General features: G+C 39.0%; 1 protein-coding gene across 2 annotated transcripts in view; it reads left to right on the forward strand.

The window, feature by feature from the left end:
* uvrag (UV radiation resistance associated gene) overlaps positions 1–17,936 on the forward strand; it is a 182,155-nt gene that overhangs the window by 148,073 nt on the left and 16,146 nt on the right. For both annotated transcript variants that reach the window (XM_067433356.1, XM_067433357.1), the window contains exon 14: positions 17,227–17,318. In XM_067433356.1, coding sequence (XP_067289457.1) covers positions 17,227–17,318 — 92 coding nt within the window. The remainder of the gene's footprint in view (positions 1–17,226; positions 17,319–17,936) is intronic.

Here is a 17,936-nt window from a genome sequence, read left to right on the forward strand (position 1 = left end):
TGCTCACCCCGCCCCTCTGATCTGTGGGGGCTTTGAGTGTGAAGCATTGCTTAGACAACAGGAGAAAGTTTTACATCGCGAGTCTCTCAGGAACCATCTGTGCAAGTTCAACCTTATCAATTTTGATATATCAGATAAATCAACATCAAAATGGCTGATGTGTTCATTATTACACCCAAGAACAGAACACCACAATCGCTTAGATGCCATTCTGCTCCAGCGGATCCACAATGGCGGACAGATTGAGCTCGCTCAGGGCGGGTCTGAGCTGAAACGCTGCTGTCAATCAATAGTCGTGGGAGCGCTGTCCGATCATGTGACGTCACAAATCGAACGGCTTGATTTTAGACAGGTGAAAACATATAAGGAGATTAAAAAACACTTGATGGATTCTTATCATTATAGGATGGTGGGGTACAGTCACTACCAACACACATTGCTGTATAAACAACGTAAAAGTGCATGTACCATTATATGACCCCTTTAATGTATTTATTATTTTTTTAGTTCCCTCGACCCAGATTCATTTACAGTACTGTTGTTCATACAGTGTCCTTGATACATCAACCAAACTACACCCAGCATTTGACAAACCCATCACAAAGGGCCTTCTAGAGCGTCATACAGTGTGTGTGTGTCTGTGTGAGCCTGTTTATGTGGTTTATGAGGACACAAATTTGTATAACTACATGGGTATTACACTGGTATTACACTATAAATGTGGTTTATGAGGACATATCAAATGTCCTCATAATTCAAATGGCCTTAAAAACATACTAAATGATGTTTTTTTGAAAAAGTAAAAATGCAGAATGTTTCCTGTGATGGGTAGGTTTAGGGGCAGTGTAAGGGGATAGAAAATACGGTTTGTACAGTATAAAAACCATTACGCCTATGGAGAGTCCCTGTAAACCACATAGACCAACGTGTGTGTGTGTGTGTGTGTGTGTGTGTGTGTGTGTGTGTGTGTGTGTGTGTGTGTGTGTGTGTGTGTGTTTTTGGTCTGCGAAGAGGCACGGACTGACGTACCTGTGTTGAGAGATGGCTCTTTGAGCCACACGCCAAAAACACTATTCAAGAGCGCACAGCCCAGTGTTAAACTCCAAAAAGCAAAAAAACAGATCTATCATCATCTCGAAACGAGAGGTTGTCAGCACCCTTTAGCCTGAACTGCAATTACGATGATAAAACTTGCTGTCTAACTATCATTGGTGTAAAATGGCTTGAAATTTCCGGTTTGAAGTGTTTACTGCAGAAATTCCCTCATCTCGGATCTGGGACGGCCTCTTTCAGGAGCCTCTTGGCTCTGGCGGATCCTTTGTCTATTGTTTTTAGGTTATATTAACTGTTTGTCCTGGCAACCGCTCATAACATCTCTGTAAATTATGTCATAGCACTGTGAGGTTTAATTTCAACATCAGATTAATTGATTTTATCTTCTCGTGTATCTGTGCAGCCTCTTTAATAATGCTCAGAAGCGTTTCATTGACACCAGAAATGTTTATCTTGCCTCTTATTACACCAAAAAACCAGGAGGTGTCGTCACCAAGAGAGATGAACAAGAATGTGCACCATTCAGGGCTCGAGCACTAACCTTTGACCTTTGCTGAGAGGCTTTTACGCAATCCTCCGCCGTAAAGTCCCGGTGTTAAAGCAGAGCACCAGTCAATGGAGGGTTTATTGCGATAAGCTGCGATTGTGCTCGGCTCAGTGTAGGCTGGCCATCTTACAGCTGCTCCGTGTCAGGTTTTTTTCTTCCCGTGGCCTTTATGGAGCCGTTCCTCTGCTCTAAAATAACAGGCCCAGTAAAGAAACCCTCAACCAGTTCTATTCCAAATTATAAAGCGTGATTATAACTCTGCCAGACGTTTTGGCTGACATGAACATCATGTTTAATGGCTTTATTTGGCAGTTACACCTAAACGAGGGTTTTTCATTGAGTGTGGGTTTCCGTAATTAATCCATCTTTTCATATTGGGTTATAAAAGTAGAACCTGCTGAACGGAAGAGCCCTGTCCCTTTTGTGTAGATCGTAAATACAGTGATGAAGTAAGAAATGTCTTGTTGAGAGGTCAAGAATTGTGTCTGTACACATTTGGTGGTTGCTTTAAGATGGTGGCGCCTCCCTCCCTCTCCTCTTTATGGGATGAATGTATGTCTGTGTGTGTCGCTGTGGTGTGTGTGTGTCGCTGTGGTGTGTCTGTGTGTGTCGCTGTGGTGTGTGTGTCGCTGTGGTGTGTGTGTGTCGCTGTGGTGTTATTGGGTCACTGTGACCCCTGCGAGGGCAGTGTTGGTTTAGAGTTACCCCTCCTCAGGTTAACTCCGGCTGACGGTTCTCCATTCGTTGACCTTTCTGACTCCGGCGACGGCCACGAGTCTGCTCTGACAGGAGCCATCGAAACTGATCACACACTAGGAGACTTCATACATCATCTGTCCTTCCATCCATCCATCTGTTCTATCTATCGTTCTATCATCCATCTGTTCTATCTATCGTTCTATCATTCATCTGTTCTATCTATCGTTCTATCATTCATCTGTTCTATCTATCGTTCTATCATTCATCTGTTCTATCTATCGTTCTATCATTCATCTGTTCTATCTATCGTTCTATCATTCATCCATCTATCTTTCATTTCTATCTATCTATCCATCCATCCATCCATTCATTCATTCATTCATTCATTGATCAATCATTCTTTTGTTCCATCCATCCATCCATCCATCCATCCATCCATTCATTCATTGATCGTTCTTTTGTTCCATCCATCCATCCATCCATCCATCCATCTAGGTATTGTTCTTTTGTTCAATCCCTCCCTCCCTCCGTCCATCCATCCATCCATCCATCCATCCATCCATTCATTGATCAATCATTTTTGTTCCATCCATCCATCCATCCATCCATCCATCCATCCATTCATTCATTCATTGATCAATCATTCTTTTGTTCCATCCATCCATCCATCCATCCATTCATTGATCAATCATTCTTTTGTTCCATCCATCCATCCATCCATCCATTCATTCATTGATCGTTCTTTTATTCCATCCATCCATCCATCCATTCATTCATTGATCGTTCTTTTATTCCATCCATCCATCCATCCATCCATTCATTCATTGATCGTTCTTTTATTCCATCCATCCATTCATTGATCATTCATTCTTTTGTTCCATCCATCCATCCATCCATTCATTCATTGATCGTTCTTTTATTCCATCCATCCATTCATTGATCATTCATTCTTTTGTTCCATCCATCCATCCATCCATCCATCCATCCATCCATCCATCCATCCATCCATCCATTCATTGATCGTTCTTTTATTCCATCCATCCATTCATTGATCATTCATTCTTTTGTTCCATCCATCCATCCATCCATCCATCCATCCATCCATCCATCCATCCATCCATCCATCCATCCATCCATCCATCCATCCATCCATCCATCCATCCATCCATCCATCCATTCATTCATTGATCGTTCTTTTATTCCATCCATCCATTCTTTCATTGATCATTATTTTGTTCCATCCATCAATCTGTCGTTCTATATCTGTCGTTCTATCATTATATCTATGCAAAAAAAGCAATGAGAAACAATTTGGCATAATATTATAATCACTGTAAGTAAAAGTTTAAAGGAACAAAATTCATAATGTTGGCTGTGTAAATGTTCCTTTTTACATCCAGTCATCATTTACTCTACATGTGTGATTAATATGCACCATATGTGCTTGTAATATTACAAACCATAGACTATAGCTTTCCCATTATATTTTGTGACTCATCGCTCAGATATTCTCTTATAATATTATAAGGCCAATTATTAAAAGCCATAATCTTTTTGATGGCATCTAATGAATAGGCGCTCTCTCCCTGTCTTTTGATATCAACAACTGTTCAACCAATAATATTATAATAAATGATATTGTCTGCCAAAACGTTCAATATTAACGTCTTTTATGCCATTGTTTATGAGAAAGTCATGGGCAAAAGCCCAAAATAAAAAATAAAATAAAAATTATTTTATTTATTTTTTTCGTAGCATTTGTGCATATTTATTAAGAAAAACTAAATAAAACGTGAGGCTTTGCTGTTTTTTGAACCTGTCGTCAATAGATTTTAAGTATTTTGTATAAATCTGTGAACTTTCACAGTATATTTTCAATCTTGGTGAATTTATAAAAAATTACCTGGGAGACTATGACCAATTTTTAGAGACTTGACTTGTAAATCAGTGTGTGTTGTGTAGATGCCCAGTCTATGACATCACATAAAGACTGGCACATTAGTTCCCAGACATCTACACCCTTATACACACGTGACGAGTTCACCTGGCAAAGCCTTTATCGGACAATCCTTTATTGTATTATCGAAGGAAAGAATGAAAAGTATGTACACGTCTGAAACTGAAGCGTGTCAGTCTAATTATAGTCCTGTAATACAGCAGCATTGGTGTGTGTGTCTGTCTCACGAGGGCCTGGAAACACAGCGGCCCCTTGTTACCGGTGGTCTACAAATTAAATTTCCCATTTGTCTCAGAAAGCCTTTCCCATAATTATGTAAATATGTTGTCTCAGTAACGTGTCCATATGATACTCAATAAAGTGTAAGGTTGAGTAACGCGAATGTTTCGAATTAAGCGTGTTGGCGTCTGGCTGAATTGGGACGTATAACCACACCTGTGTTTTATTATTACAGGATTGGACAGAAAGAAGGGAAGAACGGAGGAAGAGAAATAAGTAGTGGTAGAGATGAAAAGAAGTGGTAGAAAGTGTTACAGAGGGCTTGAGATATAAGGGTCGAGGACTGTGAAACCTGAGGTGACATTTAAGGGCTTCCGTCTCCTTCCTCTAAACGTAACAAAAGAAAAGTGTATCTGCTCTCAAAAGTAGTATTGTGAATTGGCACAAGCTCATTTGTCAATCAAGAAAGCATATTTCAGTGTAATCACTCTTAATTCAATATTAAGTCTTTGTTAAAAATGTCTGTCCTCATATTTTCTGACAGTTTAAACAACTGTCAACAGTGTTTTGAAGGTTGTGGAAACTAGGCTTAAAGATTATGTTTGTTAAAACATATAATAAGGATTATCTCTTCATCACGGCTCCTGTTAGTGGGTGGGATATATTAGGCAGCAAGTGAACATTTTGTCCTCAAAGTTGATGTGTTAGAAGCAGGAGAAATGGGCAAGCGTAAGGATTTGAGCGAGTTTGACAAGGGCCAGATTGTGACGGCTAGACGACTGGGTCAGAGCATCTCCAAAACTGCAGCTCTTGTGGGCTGTTCCCGGTCTGCAGTGGTCAGTATCTATCAAAAGTGCTCCAAGGAAGGAACAGTGGAGAACCGGCCACAGGGTCATGGGCGGCCAAGGCTCATTGATGCACGTGGGGAGCGAAGGCTGGCCCGTGGGGTCCGATCAAACAGACGAGCTACTGGAGCTCAAACTGCTCCAGAAGTTAATGCTGGTTCTGATAGAAAGGTGTCGGTCCGCCGAAAGCACCAGCAGTGGCACGTGAACATCAGAACTGGACCACGGAGCAATGGAAGAAGGTGGCCTGGTCTGAGGAATTACATGTTCTTTTACAGCAGGTGGATGGCCGGGTGTGTGTGTGTGTGTGGCTTACCTGGGGAACGCATGGCCCCAGGATGCACTATGGGAAGAAGGCAAGCTGGCGGAGGCAGTGCCTAATGCTAATCCTAATGATCTGCTGCTAACATCTTGATGCCAGATACCACAGCACACCTACAGGGGTCTTGTGGAGTCCAAACCTCGACAGGTCAGGGCTGCTTTAGCAGCAAAAGGGGGCCAACACAGTATTAGGTCATAATGTTATGCCTGATCGCTGTATATTCCCATATGTTGTGTAAAAAGTTTCAGCAAGTTTGTGTACAAATCATTTGCTATCTCTGAATTGTTACATTTTACTTTACATTTATATGCTACTCTGATACGCAAGGTTTTGATTGGCTTAAAACCTGGATATATATCTGCTCAGGGGCATCTTTATGGCCGCAGCCCATTGAGAGTTTTCATGGCTAATTTTGTTAGCGTTGCAGCCAGAACGCCTAGCATGTGTTTTCAAGCAGTCACTGCGGTTTACATAAGCCTGCTTCATTGTATATTGGAGACTTCAGCTGCTCATTCAGGCCAAAGCTCTGCGTTATTCAAGTTAACCAAGTCCATTCAGAGTTGTTGCCTAGACGTTTAGTGATGGTTGCATATATTTACACTCCCATGTTGGCCTCGGACACAATGAGGAACCTTTCGAGAGCACTTTCTGATGTTTGTCTAAAAACAAGTACCTAGCACCATTGAAGCTAAGACATCTCCAGGCCATTTTTACCTCCAAACCCTTATAACATATACTTGGCATGTGCATTAGCCCTGATAGCTAATATATGCATGCCTTTCTCCTGAATAAGCCGAACAATAATGTCTCTTTTTTACCGTTTTATGCAGTGTGTTCCCAGTCTCCGGTACCAAACAGTTAGGCTTTGCAGTCACAATGACTTTGGCGAAGCAAGTAAGAATCAAAAGTAACCCAGACAATAATAGATGCTACATTAGCATTATTATCAGTACGAAATATAGAGCAATACTTCATTTACAAGCATTTGGCCACCTTATTGAAAGCCTGTCTCTTTCTAAACTTTCTAAACTATACTCGGGTAGGAGTGAGTATAAGCAAGTGCCATGTGATCAGTGCAAAGGCTTGTCCAAAATGTCTTCCCCCCTCATCTATTAATTTATTAATAAGGAATAAGGAATCTCTTTAGAAATGCTTTCTCTTCCAGGTTAGAGCAAAGCCACCATTTTGTGGACTTATGAGATTGTATAACTTCAGTATAACATGAGAAAAGGAAGTTAGTCCTCGGTGGCTGAGGCTCATTGATGCACATGGGGACCAAAAACCTGATTAAGAACATGCAAAATGGAGAATTCATTGCAGTCTTTGAGACACTTGGAGAGATGTTTGCGTGTCTTTGTGCGATTACGCCCAAAGTTCATTCCTGGGCCCTTTATATCTCTGACCTGGGTGGGTGACATAAGGAAAGCACCTGTGCCGACCCCTCCTAAGCAGACTAATAGAGGACCATCCGGGGCCCCTGATTACCATCCCTCGGGGGGGCAAGAACTCGGCCAACCAGCAAAACTATTCCCCATGTCTATTTTTTACCTAAAGTATTTGTTTTTTATTGTAATTTACTGCAAAAGCTCACTTCGTGAGTCTGGATCCAGAGTTTCTGCTCAACTATCTACGTTTGTAAAATGACTCCGCTGATGAAAAGTTACGGCCTTACACATTTCCAAACCTCCCAAGCATCGGCCTCGCTGTGTTGTCGAGAGATTCTACGCCCCTTTGCATTGAATTGATGTGACATATTCGATGACAAAACCCTCATCAGCACGACCTCTGATGGTCTCAAAAGGCTTCATTTGGGACACGGGACACGGTCTTCATTTCCTGTGACACTTCTAATTTCCCTCAAAAACGAGAACCTCTTTAAGCGCTAAGTATGTAAGAAAATTGGCCGTGGCAGAAGTGGGAAAAATAACAGGGTGAAAGGAAAGAAAGGGGGACAAAAATGTTAATTTGAATACTGATGATGAAACACAAATACAGCTGAGATTCCAGGTGTTAAATTCATTTCTGTTAAATGTTTTTGTTATTTTGGGAATCTATATAGACAGTGGAGTTCAAAAGTCCACGTGTAAAATTCTTATTTTAAGTGTTTTTCCCTTTTTATTTTATATTATATTATATGAATTATATTATTAGATTTTAATAGTACTAATACTATTTTAATTAATTAATTATATTTATTATGTAATTAATTTTTTTTGCGCTGTTAAGCTATTAATCACGTCCAAAATAAAAGTTTGTGTTTACATAATATATGTGTGTGTGCTGTGTATAATCATTATGAATATTTGAATACACACCCATACATTAAATATTTAATAAATATTTACATATATATAAATATATATATATATATATATATATATATATATATATATATATATATATATATATATATATACACACACACTGTATATATATACACTGTATATACTGTGTGAATATCTATATCGATCTCTCTCTATATATATATACAACATTTATTTTGGATGTGATTAATAAGGATTAATTGTTTGACAGCACTAATTATATTATTTATTATTATGTAATTTTATACTTTTTATTTACACTTTTTATATATATTATTTTGGATTATAATTCCTTTTATTTTATTTTTATATATTTTTATGTGATTGTAATTTAAAATATATATATTGAATTATATATCGAATTTTATTATACTTATTATAAAATATTATTATTATTATTATTATTATTATCATTTTATTTTGCCTGTCACATTAAGAATGATAGTCTAGTAGGAAAAGCTGGTATATGGACTGTCTCAAGCATCTCAAGTCTTAGGTTAATGTCAAATTTTGACAGGAAAATGGAAAAGGTTACTTTCTGCCATATGAATTTGCTATAGTGCCACATTTGCACGCTATTAAGTTTGACCAATATGTTAAACATTTTCAAGTCGTGACCCAACTCATTCCAGATCTTCTCGAGTTACTGGGACATCAGGACATGTTGGTTTGCTGTAGTATCCCATGCACCTTTTCAAACATGCACTTGGAAAACCACCTGTCTTTTATCCACAACCAATCTGGACATTTCATTTATGTGGCTATTCCCAAGCATAGAAGAAACTCAAGAACCTTGGTCGAGTCGAGTCTGGAGAATGTGTGGGATGTCTGGAGCACCTGGGTCATGATGGAGACACAGCAGACCAATGTTTCGATATCGTTTTCATTACTTCACAGCATGCATCCACAACTTTATCTTTATTCTCAGATGACCTGATGTCAATACCAGCATCAAAAGCAAACAAAAACCGATAGAACCACAAGGGGGAAAGGCGAGAAAGGCCCGCATACGGTTTGCTTTTATTCATTTTTTTACTTTTTTCAGTAGCATTCACATAGTTTAAAATGCTTTCGATGTTTATCGAAATCCTCACCAAAGCTTTAAATCACAGCAGATACCTCCGCTGTTACACTAACAACACATTATTCACCCACAATTCACTTTGCACTGTGTCTGTCAACACCCGCTTTGATTTAAAACTGTCTGCAGTGTGAAAGAGATACTGTCATACTCTTTCGCACATTTTTAAATCTCTGTTTGCGAGAGCCCCATGCCACCCGCCGCTCTGTTTGTTTCTTCAACTTGTCAGCAGGTCAGGCTGTCTCTTTTAATTAAGACCGGCGTGCCGATCCGCACAGGGCCTGGTTCCCCAAGACGCTCCTACTGTCTCCGTTTTTTTCCGTGTTCTGGATATTTATTTGTTTGTGCTTGAGCTTAGGGAGGGGAAAAGGCCGGTTGTTTGCTTAAAAATACTTTATGTCCAGGTTTATACTATAATCTATCCCAGCGCTCTTTGCCAAAAGCAATTCAAAAAGGCTGCAACTCAAGCTCCAGTGTAATGTGAAGCACACTGGGGATAGAAGAGCGCGCATACCTCCGTCACGCAGCACGCCAGCGCGGGGCTCGTGGGCCAGATGTGTGCTGCTCTTAAACACATGTAGCAAAAATTGTAAGGATGAACAAAGGCAGTAATGAAATCAAATGTGCATACCAAATGCCTTTGACTTGCGAGATTGCAGGAGCAGATTTCTTCCCGTAATGCATTGCTTTGTAGGGGCAGGTCGCCTTAGGGAGTGGGTGGGTGATTATTAATGACTACTAGTTGAATTATCGACATGCTACTTTAGTTTTTAGTTTTTTTTCGGTGTAAAACATATCTTCCCTTTTGTCCGTTTATATGCTTGCATATGTGTGAATAAAAAGGGATTTTGTTGTTTATGTGATATGAGAAGGGTTGGCGTGCAGATGGAGGAGGCTCTCACAATGGTACTCTAGCACACACACACACACACACTGACGCAAGCCTGCAGTCGAAACAATTGCGATTGTGCCCTTTTCGATCCAATGATGTCACCATTCCGCTCTTCCTTGAGCTCCTATCGGGTTTCAGATCAGCACCCTTGGCCGCATTTCAGTTCTTGGTTTTGGAAGAATTACATTTCCTGAATGAATACACACACAAATACTCTGTTCCAAAACTAGTGATATGCCTACAGAGACAGTATTTTAAGGCATCATTGGCACAAAGACACTCAAAATTTAAGTGAATTATGCCACAAAATTAAAACATGGCTCCTGGCTAACATTAGAGAGAGTTCTACAGATGGTGGCGCCAGCACCTATTTTGGAGAAAAATGTATTAATTTATAAAGTTATTTTAATAATACAATTATTATCGGTTTGGATTGTTTTGTTAATAAGTGCAGTTACTTATAATATGTCTGTTAATTAGAAATTTAACAGTGAAGCGCTGAGCTTTATTTGATTAAAACAAACTTTTATTAACTACAGTAATGTGCAAAAACCTGAACTGACCGACAGCTTCAGTGATTATTAAAGGAGCTCTTTACTTGTTTTCTGTGTAATTCAGGCATAATTTAAAGAAAAGTTTTTGTTTTTCGTGAGACATTGTGAGTTCCTACTAGGCTTGCTGTGATTGTCAGTGTTGACGGAGTTACATTTATGCAGTGTTTGCATAAAATTAAGCCATCTACTGCACAATACCTGCATGATATCTATCAAACGAATTTATAGATCAAATAAAATCCGGTATTTGCTGTGTTCAGACTCAACACCGGTTACATCTCTTGCCCACCACGGTAGAGGATGGATACCCGACCCAATCCCCGACGGGTTCCGACGGGTCGGGCCGGGTTCGGACAGATATTTAGAAATGACGTTCGGGTTCGGGTCGGGCTCGGTCACGTCAGCGCGATAAGGCATTGAACCTTTTAAATTTAAAACTGCTTATTATGCAAGTAGCCAATGGGCCTGTTTAACTTGATGCAATGGTTTGTTTTTGTGATTAAAATAAATGTAAAATATTACCCTAACATCCGTCTTCCTGCACGCGGAAATTTGTTTATGTCGCCGTGACAACAACGCGCAACACGTGCGTGCATATTGCCCGCAGCATCCTTGTCATTCCAGTGAGCGCAACTTCAGCGCTGCGGGCAGGAGGACAGCCTTGAAGCCATCCACAGATGATGATGCAATCCTTTTTCTGCATTAAACCTCGATTAGCCTATACTTTGATGGATAGATTATGTAAATAGATCCCATGTTGCAGTTTAGGAACCATACAGTTTGAGAAAATTGGTAAGATAACTTTCATTTCAATAAGCATGTCAATTGTGTTACGTTAATGTTTTGTTCTTTTAGCTTGGGCCATTTTTAGCAGACCTTTGTTCATTTAATTTCAGTTGGCTATTTGATTGGGTTCTGTGAGGTTTGATGCCCCGTGTGCGCGCTGATGCGCTCGTCTGTAAACATTTCAGAATGCCTTCCTACAGTTGCTTAATAAAAGTGGGCTTTCCACACAAACAAACGTACGTGTCATTAGTATATAAGGAAAAAAATTGATTTTAACTGTCGGGCTCAGGTCGGGCTCGGACATAAATATTTGAATGCCTGTCGGGCTCGGGTCGGGTTCGGTTACTGCTCTGTCGGACACGGGCCAGGCTCGGACAGAAAAATGCGGCCCGATCCGCACTCTACACCACGGCACCGCCCCCACTGTCATTTAGACTTCTATAGTAATAAAATAATGTAGTTCAGTTAGAGAACACACACTACAATTAAAAACTGAACGTGTCTGCTCAATAAAGCGCGATCCGAATGAGAGTCGCAGCACAGACGCAGCAGGAGTCAGATCTCATTCATCACGAGAGCTGACAGACCAGATGATCGCGGAAGATTTGGTTTCAAAGCGAAATGTAAAAGCACCTATTTAACTGAGTTTGTCCTTGTACCATTTTGTTGTTGTATTTTTCATTAAGAATAATAGGCTAATGAACACACAATTCAAGCAACCCGGCCCGAATTGGCACTAATTGGCGAAAGTATAATGAGCACGGCTGCACGGACAATCATTCAACATTTTGAATGTTTTAGTCTCTTTTGGTACATTTTCGATTGGTAGTGTATTTAAGTGCATTCATTCAAATTAAGCTCTCAATAAACAAAAGGAAATCCCACACACTGTCAGTACTTGCAAAAAATCAAAACCTTTTTATTAGCAACGTTTCCGTCTCATGACCTTCATCAGGCGTATCATAGGCATATGAGACCGAAGCGTTGCTAATAAAACGTTTTTGTGCGGGATTTCCTTTGGTTTATTGAGATTTTTGGATTTGGTTATCCTTTGTCCCACAAACCTCTCTATTGCCAACAGGTGTGCAATGGTAACTGTATTAATTAATTCAAAGTAAAAATTTGATTAAAAATGTATTTACAGTAGTGTTTTCCAAAACCTAGTGTGCTGCCTACTAAGGGAGCATTATAACCTCATATGTGATTGATTTGTAACCCTCTTCAAGCTACATAGCACTTTGCATTGAAGACTAAACACACAATAGAGCTATGTTTGCATTTCGCAAAGCTTACAGTGTGATATTTACACATACATATATCTAATTACACCACACTATTGTATTGATGCTCTTCTGCACTGAATGAAATATGTTTCTAATCAAGATTTCTTGGTGCGCATTTCATTTTTTTTCACAGGGGTGTCACGATCCATTCTTGGATCGTTTTTTCCCCATTCTTGGATAGTTTTTTGTGAGTTATCTTCTGCCTGCAAAACAAGCATTTTTCAGGTTTTGGAACCGACCTCATCAGGAAAACCGATAATGATCGTCTTCATCGCCACAGAGTGAAGGCCACGTTTCCCAGCATTAGTGACGGTTCGTAAAAAGCATTCACGCCGAGTCAACGCTTTACGAGGGGGTCGGATTGGATTGTGTGTTTGGCTCTTCAACCATGTCCACCCTTCATTTTCAGTTTCACTTTTCTGGAAACTCTCACTGACTTTTGGGTTTAATCTAATCAGTATCTTTGTCAGAGAAACACTGAACAAATATGGCTTTAGGCAGTCGGCCAGCCATAAGTGGTACACCCCGTTCTGATTCTAATACAGAATGCTGTTGCTGTTGGCACGTACTTCCAAAAGTCCTTTTTCCTTTTGGTCCACATGCGGATCCCAGCACATGGTCATCTGGTCAAAGCCAGAGGTGTGCTTTCATCCATGAATGAATAAGGCTGTTAGTTCTGTGTGGAATTGACCATTTCATCACCAGTGGAGACTTGGAGCAGTGCCCTCCATAAAGAAACAAAAGGTAGATCCCAGGCGTCCTTTGTTGAAAAGAAACTACACACATTCACAGTGATGTCAAAATGCTCCAGGGAGGCAAACAGAAATAGCACAATGAATACAAAGACGTGGCTATCAAACTGACATTACGATATTTGGATAATACACAAATATGCATCACATTAAGTGAGTATGTTGATGGTAAAACCGTGTTTTTTTTTTAATGCGATTCAAATTCATAAATCTTCAATTTAGGCTTAACGTTTTACCAAGTAAAGTCTTTTCACCAATTTCTCTCCAGTATTATGAAATAAACAGTCCTTTTTTGGCCTGTACACTAAAAAACACGGGGTTAAAAACAACCCAATTTCATCCAAAAAGAAAGAAGTGACACTCGTCCAGGTGACTCACATTGCTCCCCTGTATGTTGAAATGAACATTCATAAAATGAAACCATCTACTGCACAATATCTATAAAACGAATTTATAGATAAAAATAAAATCTGTATTTTGTATGTGATAAAACACAAGCCTGTATTCTACCTAAGACATGTTGACGGAGCTGCACTGCTGTCCTGAAGAGGTCACAAAAAGCCAGACATCAACACCTGAGTAACACAAAACTACCCAAACACTGGGTTGTCACGTCTGACCCAGGATCTGAGTAACACAAAAACTACCCAAACACTGGGTTGTCACGTCTGACCCAGGATCTGAGTAACACATAAACTACCCAAACACTGGGTTGTTACGTCTGACCCGGGATCTGAGTAACACAAAACTACCCAAACACTGGGTTGTTACGTCTGACCCAAGATCTGGCTAACACATAAACTACCCAAACACTGGGTTGTTACGTCTGACCCGGGATCTGAGTAACACAAAACTACCCAAACACTGGGTTGTCACGTCTGACCCAGGATCTGGCTAACACAAAAACTACCCAAACACTGGGTTGTTACGTCTGACCCAGGATCTGAGTAACACAAAAACTACCCAAACACTGGGTTGTTACGTCTGACCCAGGATCTGAGTAACACAAAAACTACCCAAACACTGGGTTATTACGTCTGACCCAGGATCTGAGTAACACAAAAACTACCCAAACACTGGGTTATTACGTCTGACCCAGGATCCGAGTAACACAAAAACTACCCAAACACTGGGTTATTACGTCTGACCCAGGATCTCAATCTTTTTCGCATGTAGCAGAACCAGTGGAAATGTTTTTTGCTCTCTGTTGTCATTTAGTTTTTATCTTCTCCATTTTCCAGAGTGTTTCTGTCTCTCGTTTTCTCTCTCGCCCCTGGTATCTCTTTATTGAATTCTTGGCCTGTAGGAGTGTCATCGTGGCAGCAGTATCAGGTCTAATTGAAATCGCATGCGGATCATTTGTCACTATGGTGTTATGAAGATTGATCAGGTTTTATGAAGACATGCGGCCAGATAAACCAGATGTTTGTCAAGGAGTGTCCGTAATGCATTAGTTCCCCTAAAGACCTCAAGCACTTGCTTTTCAATTAAAATAAATTGACTGCAGTAGTTTTCACCTCCAGGACAAAAGGGGGCGCTGTGGTTTTCTGAAACCGTTGTTACTTTTTCTGTTAAATGTTTAATTCTCGCTTACGGTTCACATGTCTGATTGTTTGGATCTTGGCTCTTGGGAAAGACAGTTTTGTCAAGTATGTTTCCAGAAAATCTTCCTTTTTGGAGAAGAGTTGTGGGTTTTTTTTTCCTCCCGTCTTTCATTCATTCCAGATGTATGCCATTTCTCTCTCTCTCTCTCTCTCTCTCTCTCTCTCTCTCTCTCTCTCTCTCTCTCTCTCTCTCTCTCTCTCTCTCTCTCTCTCTCACATCCCATCCACACACACACACACGTGCTGTATTGTTGTGGTTACTGTAGTGTGTGTTGGTGTTATCATGTCAGAGCACTGATGGCCGGCGTATTAGACTGAGCGATTGTACAAGAGGAGGAAATGAAACGTTTGAGCTCATGTCTTCGATCACGTAGATCAGTCTCATATTTTCTTTGACAGATCTCTCTCTCTCCGTCAGTGAATCTCTTCTCTTCTCCCCTTCTTGTTTTCCCCTATTAAAGTTTTATTGCACATTTTATTTTGGTTTAGATATGTATAAGAATACTCATACATATCAATTATTTTATGTACTTTATGTATTTAAGTTACTGTTATAAATGAATGTATGTTAGATTTTCAGTTTGATCCGTGGCGCAGCCCATAGTTGGAGAAATTGAGATCAGCCATAGATGTAAAGGATGCAGCAGCAAACATTAATAGAGAAAGAAAAGGGTTAACATTAACATTACTATTCTGAAACAAGTGCAGTTATTGCATACATAAGCTTTTATTAGACTATTATAAAGTGTGTTTTTACACTGAGCACATTCTCTGCAGTCCGAGCGTGATGAGCTAAATCATTAACACCATCACCACTTACAGTTCATGTGTTTTATTGAGCTAAATACATTCGGCTAAAATGAATACGCAGGTTACGTTTATGAACAAGAGCGCTCCCGAGTCCGTGTTTCTCACATTGGTCACGTGAATTGCGGCACAGTTCGGTACACACACACACACACACACACACACACACACACACACACACACAAAATACCGGGATTTCAATAGATAGTGCACAGCTCTTAAAGGGATAGTTCACCCAAAAATGAAAATGCTGTCATCATTTACTCACCCTCAAGTTGTTCCATACCGGTATGAGTTTCTTTCTTCTGCTGAACACAAAACAATATAGTGTGGAAGAATTTTTGTAACAATTCAGAGAGAACAACCATTCACTATCATAGTATTTTTTCCCCTACTATGATAGTGAATGGTTGTTCTCTCTGAATTGTTACAAAAATTCTTCCACACTATATTGTTTTGTGTTCAGCAGAAGAAAGAAACTCATACTGGTATGGAACAACATGAGGGTGAGTAAATGATGACAGCATTTTCATTTTTCGGTGAACTATCCCTTTAAGAGACATGAACAAGTTCTTTGATAAACATCTGTGACCTTTGATACGTGTCTAGTCTTCATGCTCTGAGTGTGGTTTCACTAATAATAAACATACATTTGCATAAAGCATGCATATTTGTCCATACCCATGATGATTAGAGTATTACAAACTTGAAACATAGTAATTTAAGATACATTTACAACTGATAAAAATTAGCGATTAAGTTGTGATTAAACGTGATTAAATATTTTAACCGATTGACAGCCCTGATATATATATATATATATATATATATATATATATATATATATATATATATATATATATATATATATATATATATATATATATATATATATATATAAATTGTAATATACAATTTACTAAAATAATATACAAGTATAATATTAATTATATAATTATATGCTTTTTTTTAATAATAAAAAATTATTGTAAATTATTTATTTTGGTTGCTTTAGGTCTGTAATAATGTTGTGTCAGTTTTAGTTCTGTGAACGTGCCTAAACAGCTCTAGGACTGCTTTCACTCTTTACAAAAATCCTCTTTTTTATGACGCCATCTTTATTAAATATTAATTTGAAACTTAAGAAAACCAGGAACTGGTTAATGTCTCCTGTCAGTGGCTCTGCAGCCTGCAGACTAAATAACTTAAACATCTGCAGATGGAAATCGTGTGTGTGTGTGTGTGTGTGTGTGTGTGTGTGTGTGTGTGTGTGTGTGTGTGTGTGTGTGTGTGTGTGTGTGTGTGTGTGTGTGTGTGTGTGTGTGTGTGTGTGTGTGTGTGTGTGTGTGTGTGTGTTCACCTGTGGGGTAATGGATGAACCTGCTGCTCTAGCTGATGGCACGATGCCCAGGTGATGCCATATAGTGATCATACACTCATCTTTCAGACAGGTGATGATGGTTATAATAAACATATTTCCTCTGTGTTTCTCGTTGTACAGTTGAGGTATCAGCATGGGCTCTCCACCCCAGATCTGCGTCAGACTTTACCCAACCTGAAGAACTTCCTAGAGCACGGACTGCTTGTAAGATGGTGAGTTATTACATTATTATTGCTGTTTGCTAAGCTATGGACATGGGCAATGAATATTATATCTCAATTTGGGCTCAGACGTATCACTTTAAGTGGTGGGTGATAATAAATGAGGGTCCTAAGCCATATCTGGTGACTATAATGTTATAGAGGCTCTTTTGTCTCGGCAGTAAGCACCTAGAAAAAACCCCAAACATCATAACAACAGCATAGCAACATTCTGGCAACTACTGTAGGTTATTTTTATATATATATATATAATATATATTTTTTTTTTGTAGAAAAATGATTATGAAAAACAGAAATATAGGAAAAAAGGTCAGTGCTGTTCAAAGATAAAGATATATATATATATCTTTGAACAGCACTGACTTTTTTTCCTATATTTCTGTTTTTCATAATCATTTTTCTACAAAAAAAATACAAATATTCATAACGTGCATATATATTTTCTTTATATATTATATATTCATATTTTTTGTAAACGTTTTAAAAGGTATCGTCTTAATTGTATTTACAGAAAATTTAAAAATATTCATATTTATTTTCAACAACCTTTTTCTTATATTTCTATTTTTCATTATTATTATTTTTCTACAAAACAATAAAAATGACTTG

This window comes from Pseudorasbora parva, chromosome 23 (assembly GCF_024679245.1).
Source record: "Pseudorasbora parva isolate DD20220531a chromosome 23, ASM2467924v1, whole genome shotgun sequence".
Lineage (NCBI taxonomy): Eukaryota > Metazoa > Chordata > Actinopteri > Cypriniformes > Gobionidae > Pseudorasbora > Pseudorasbora parva.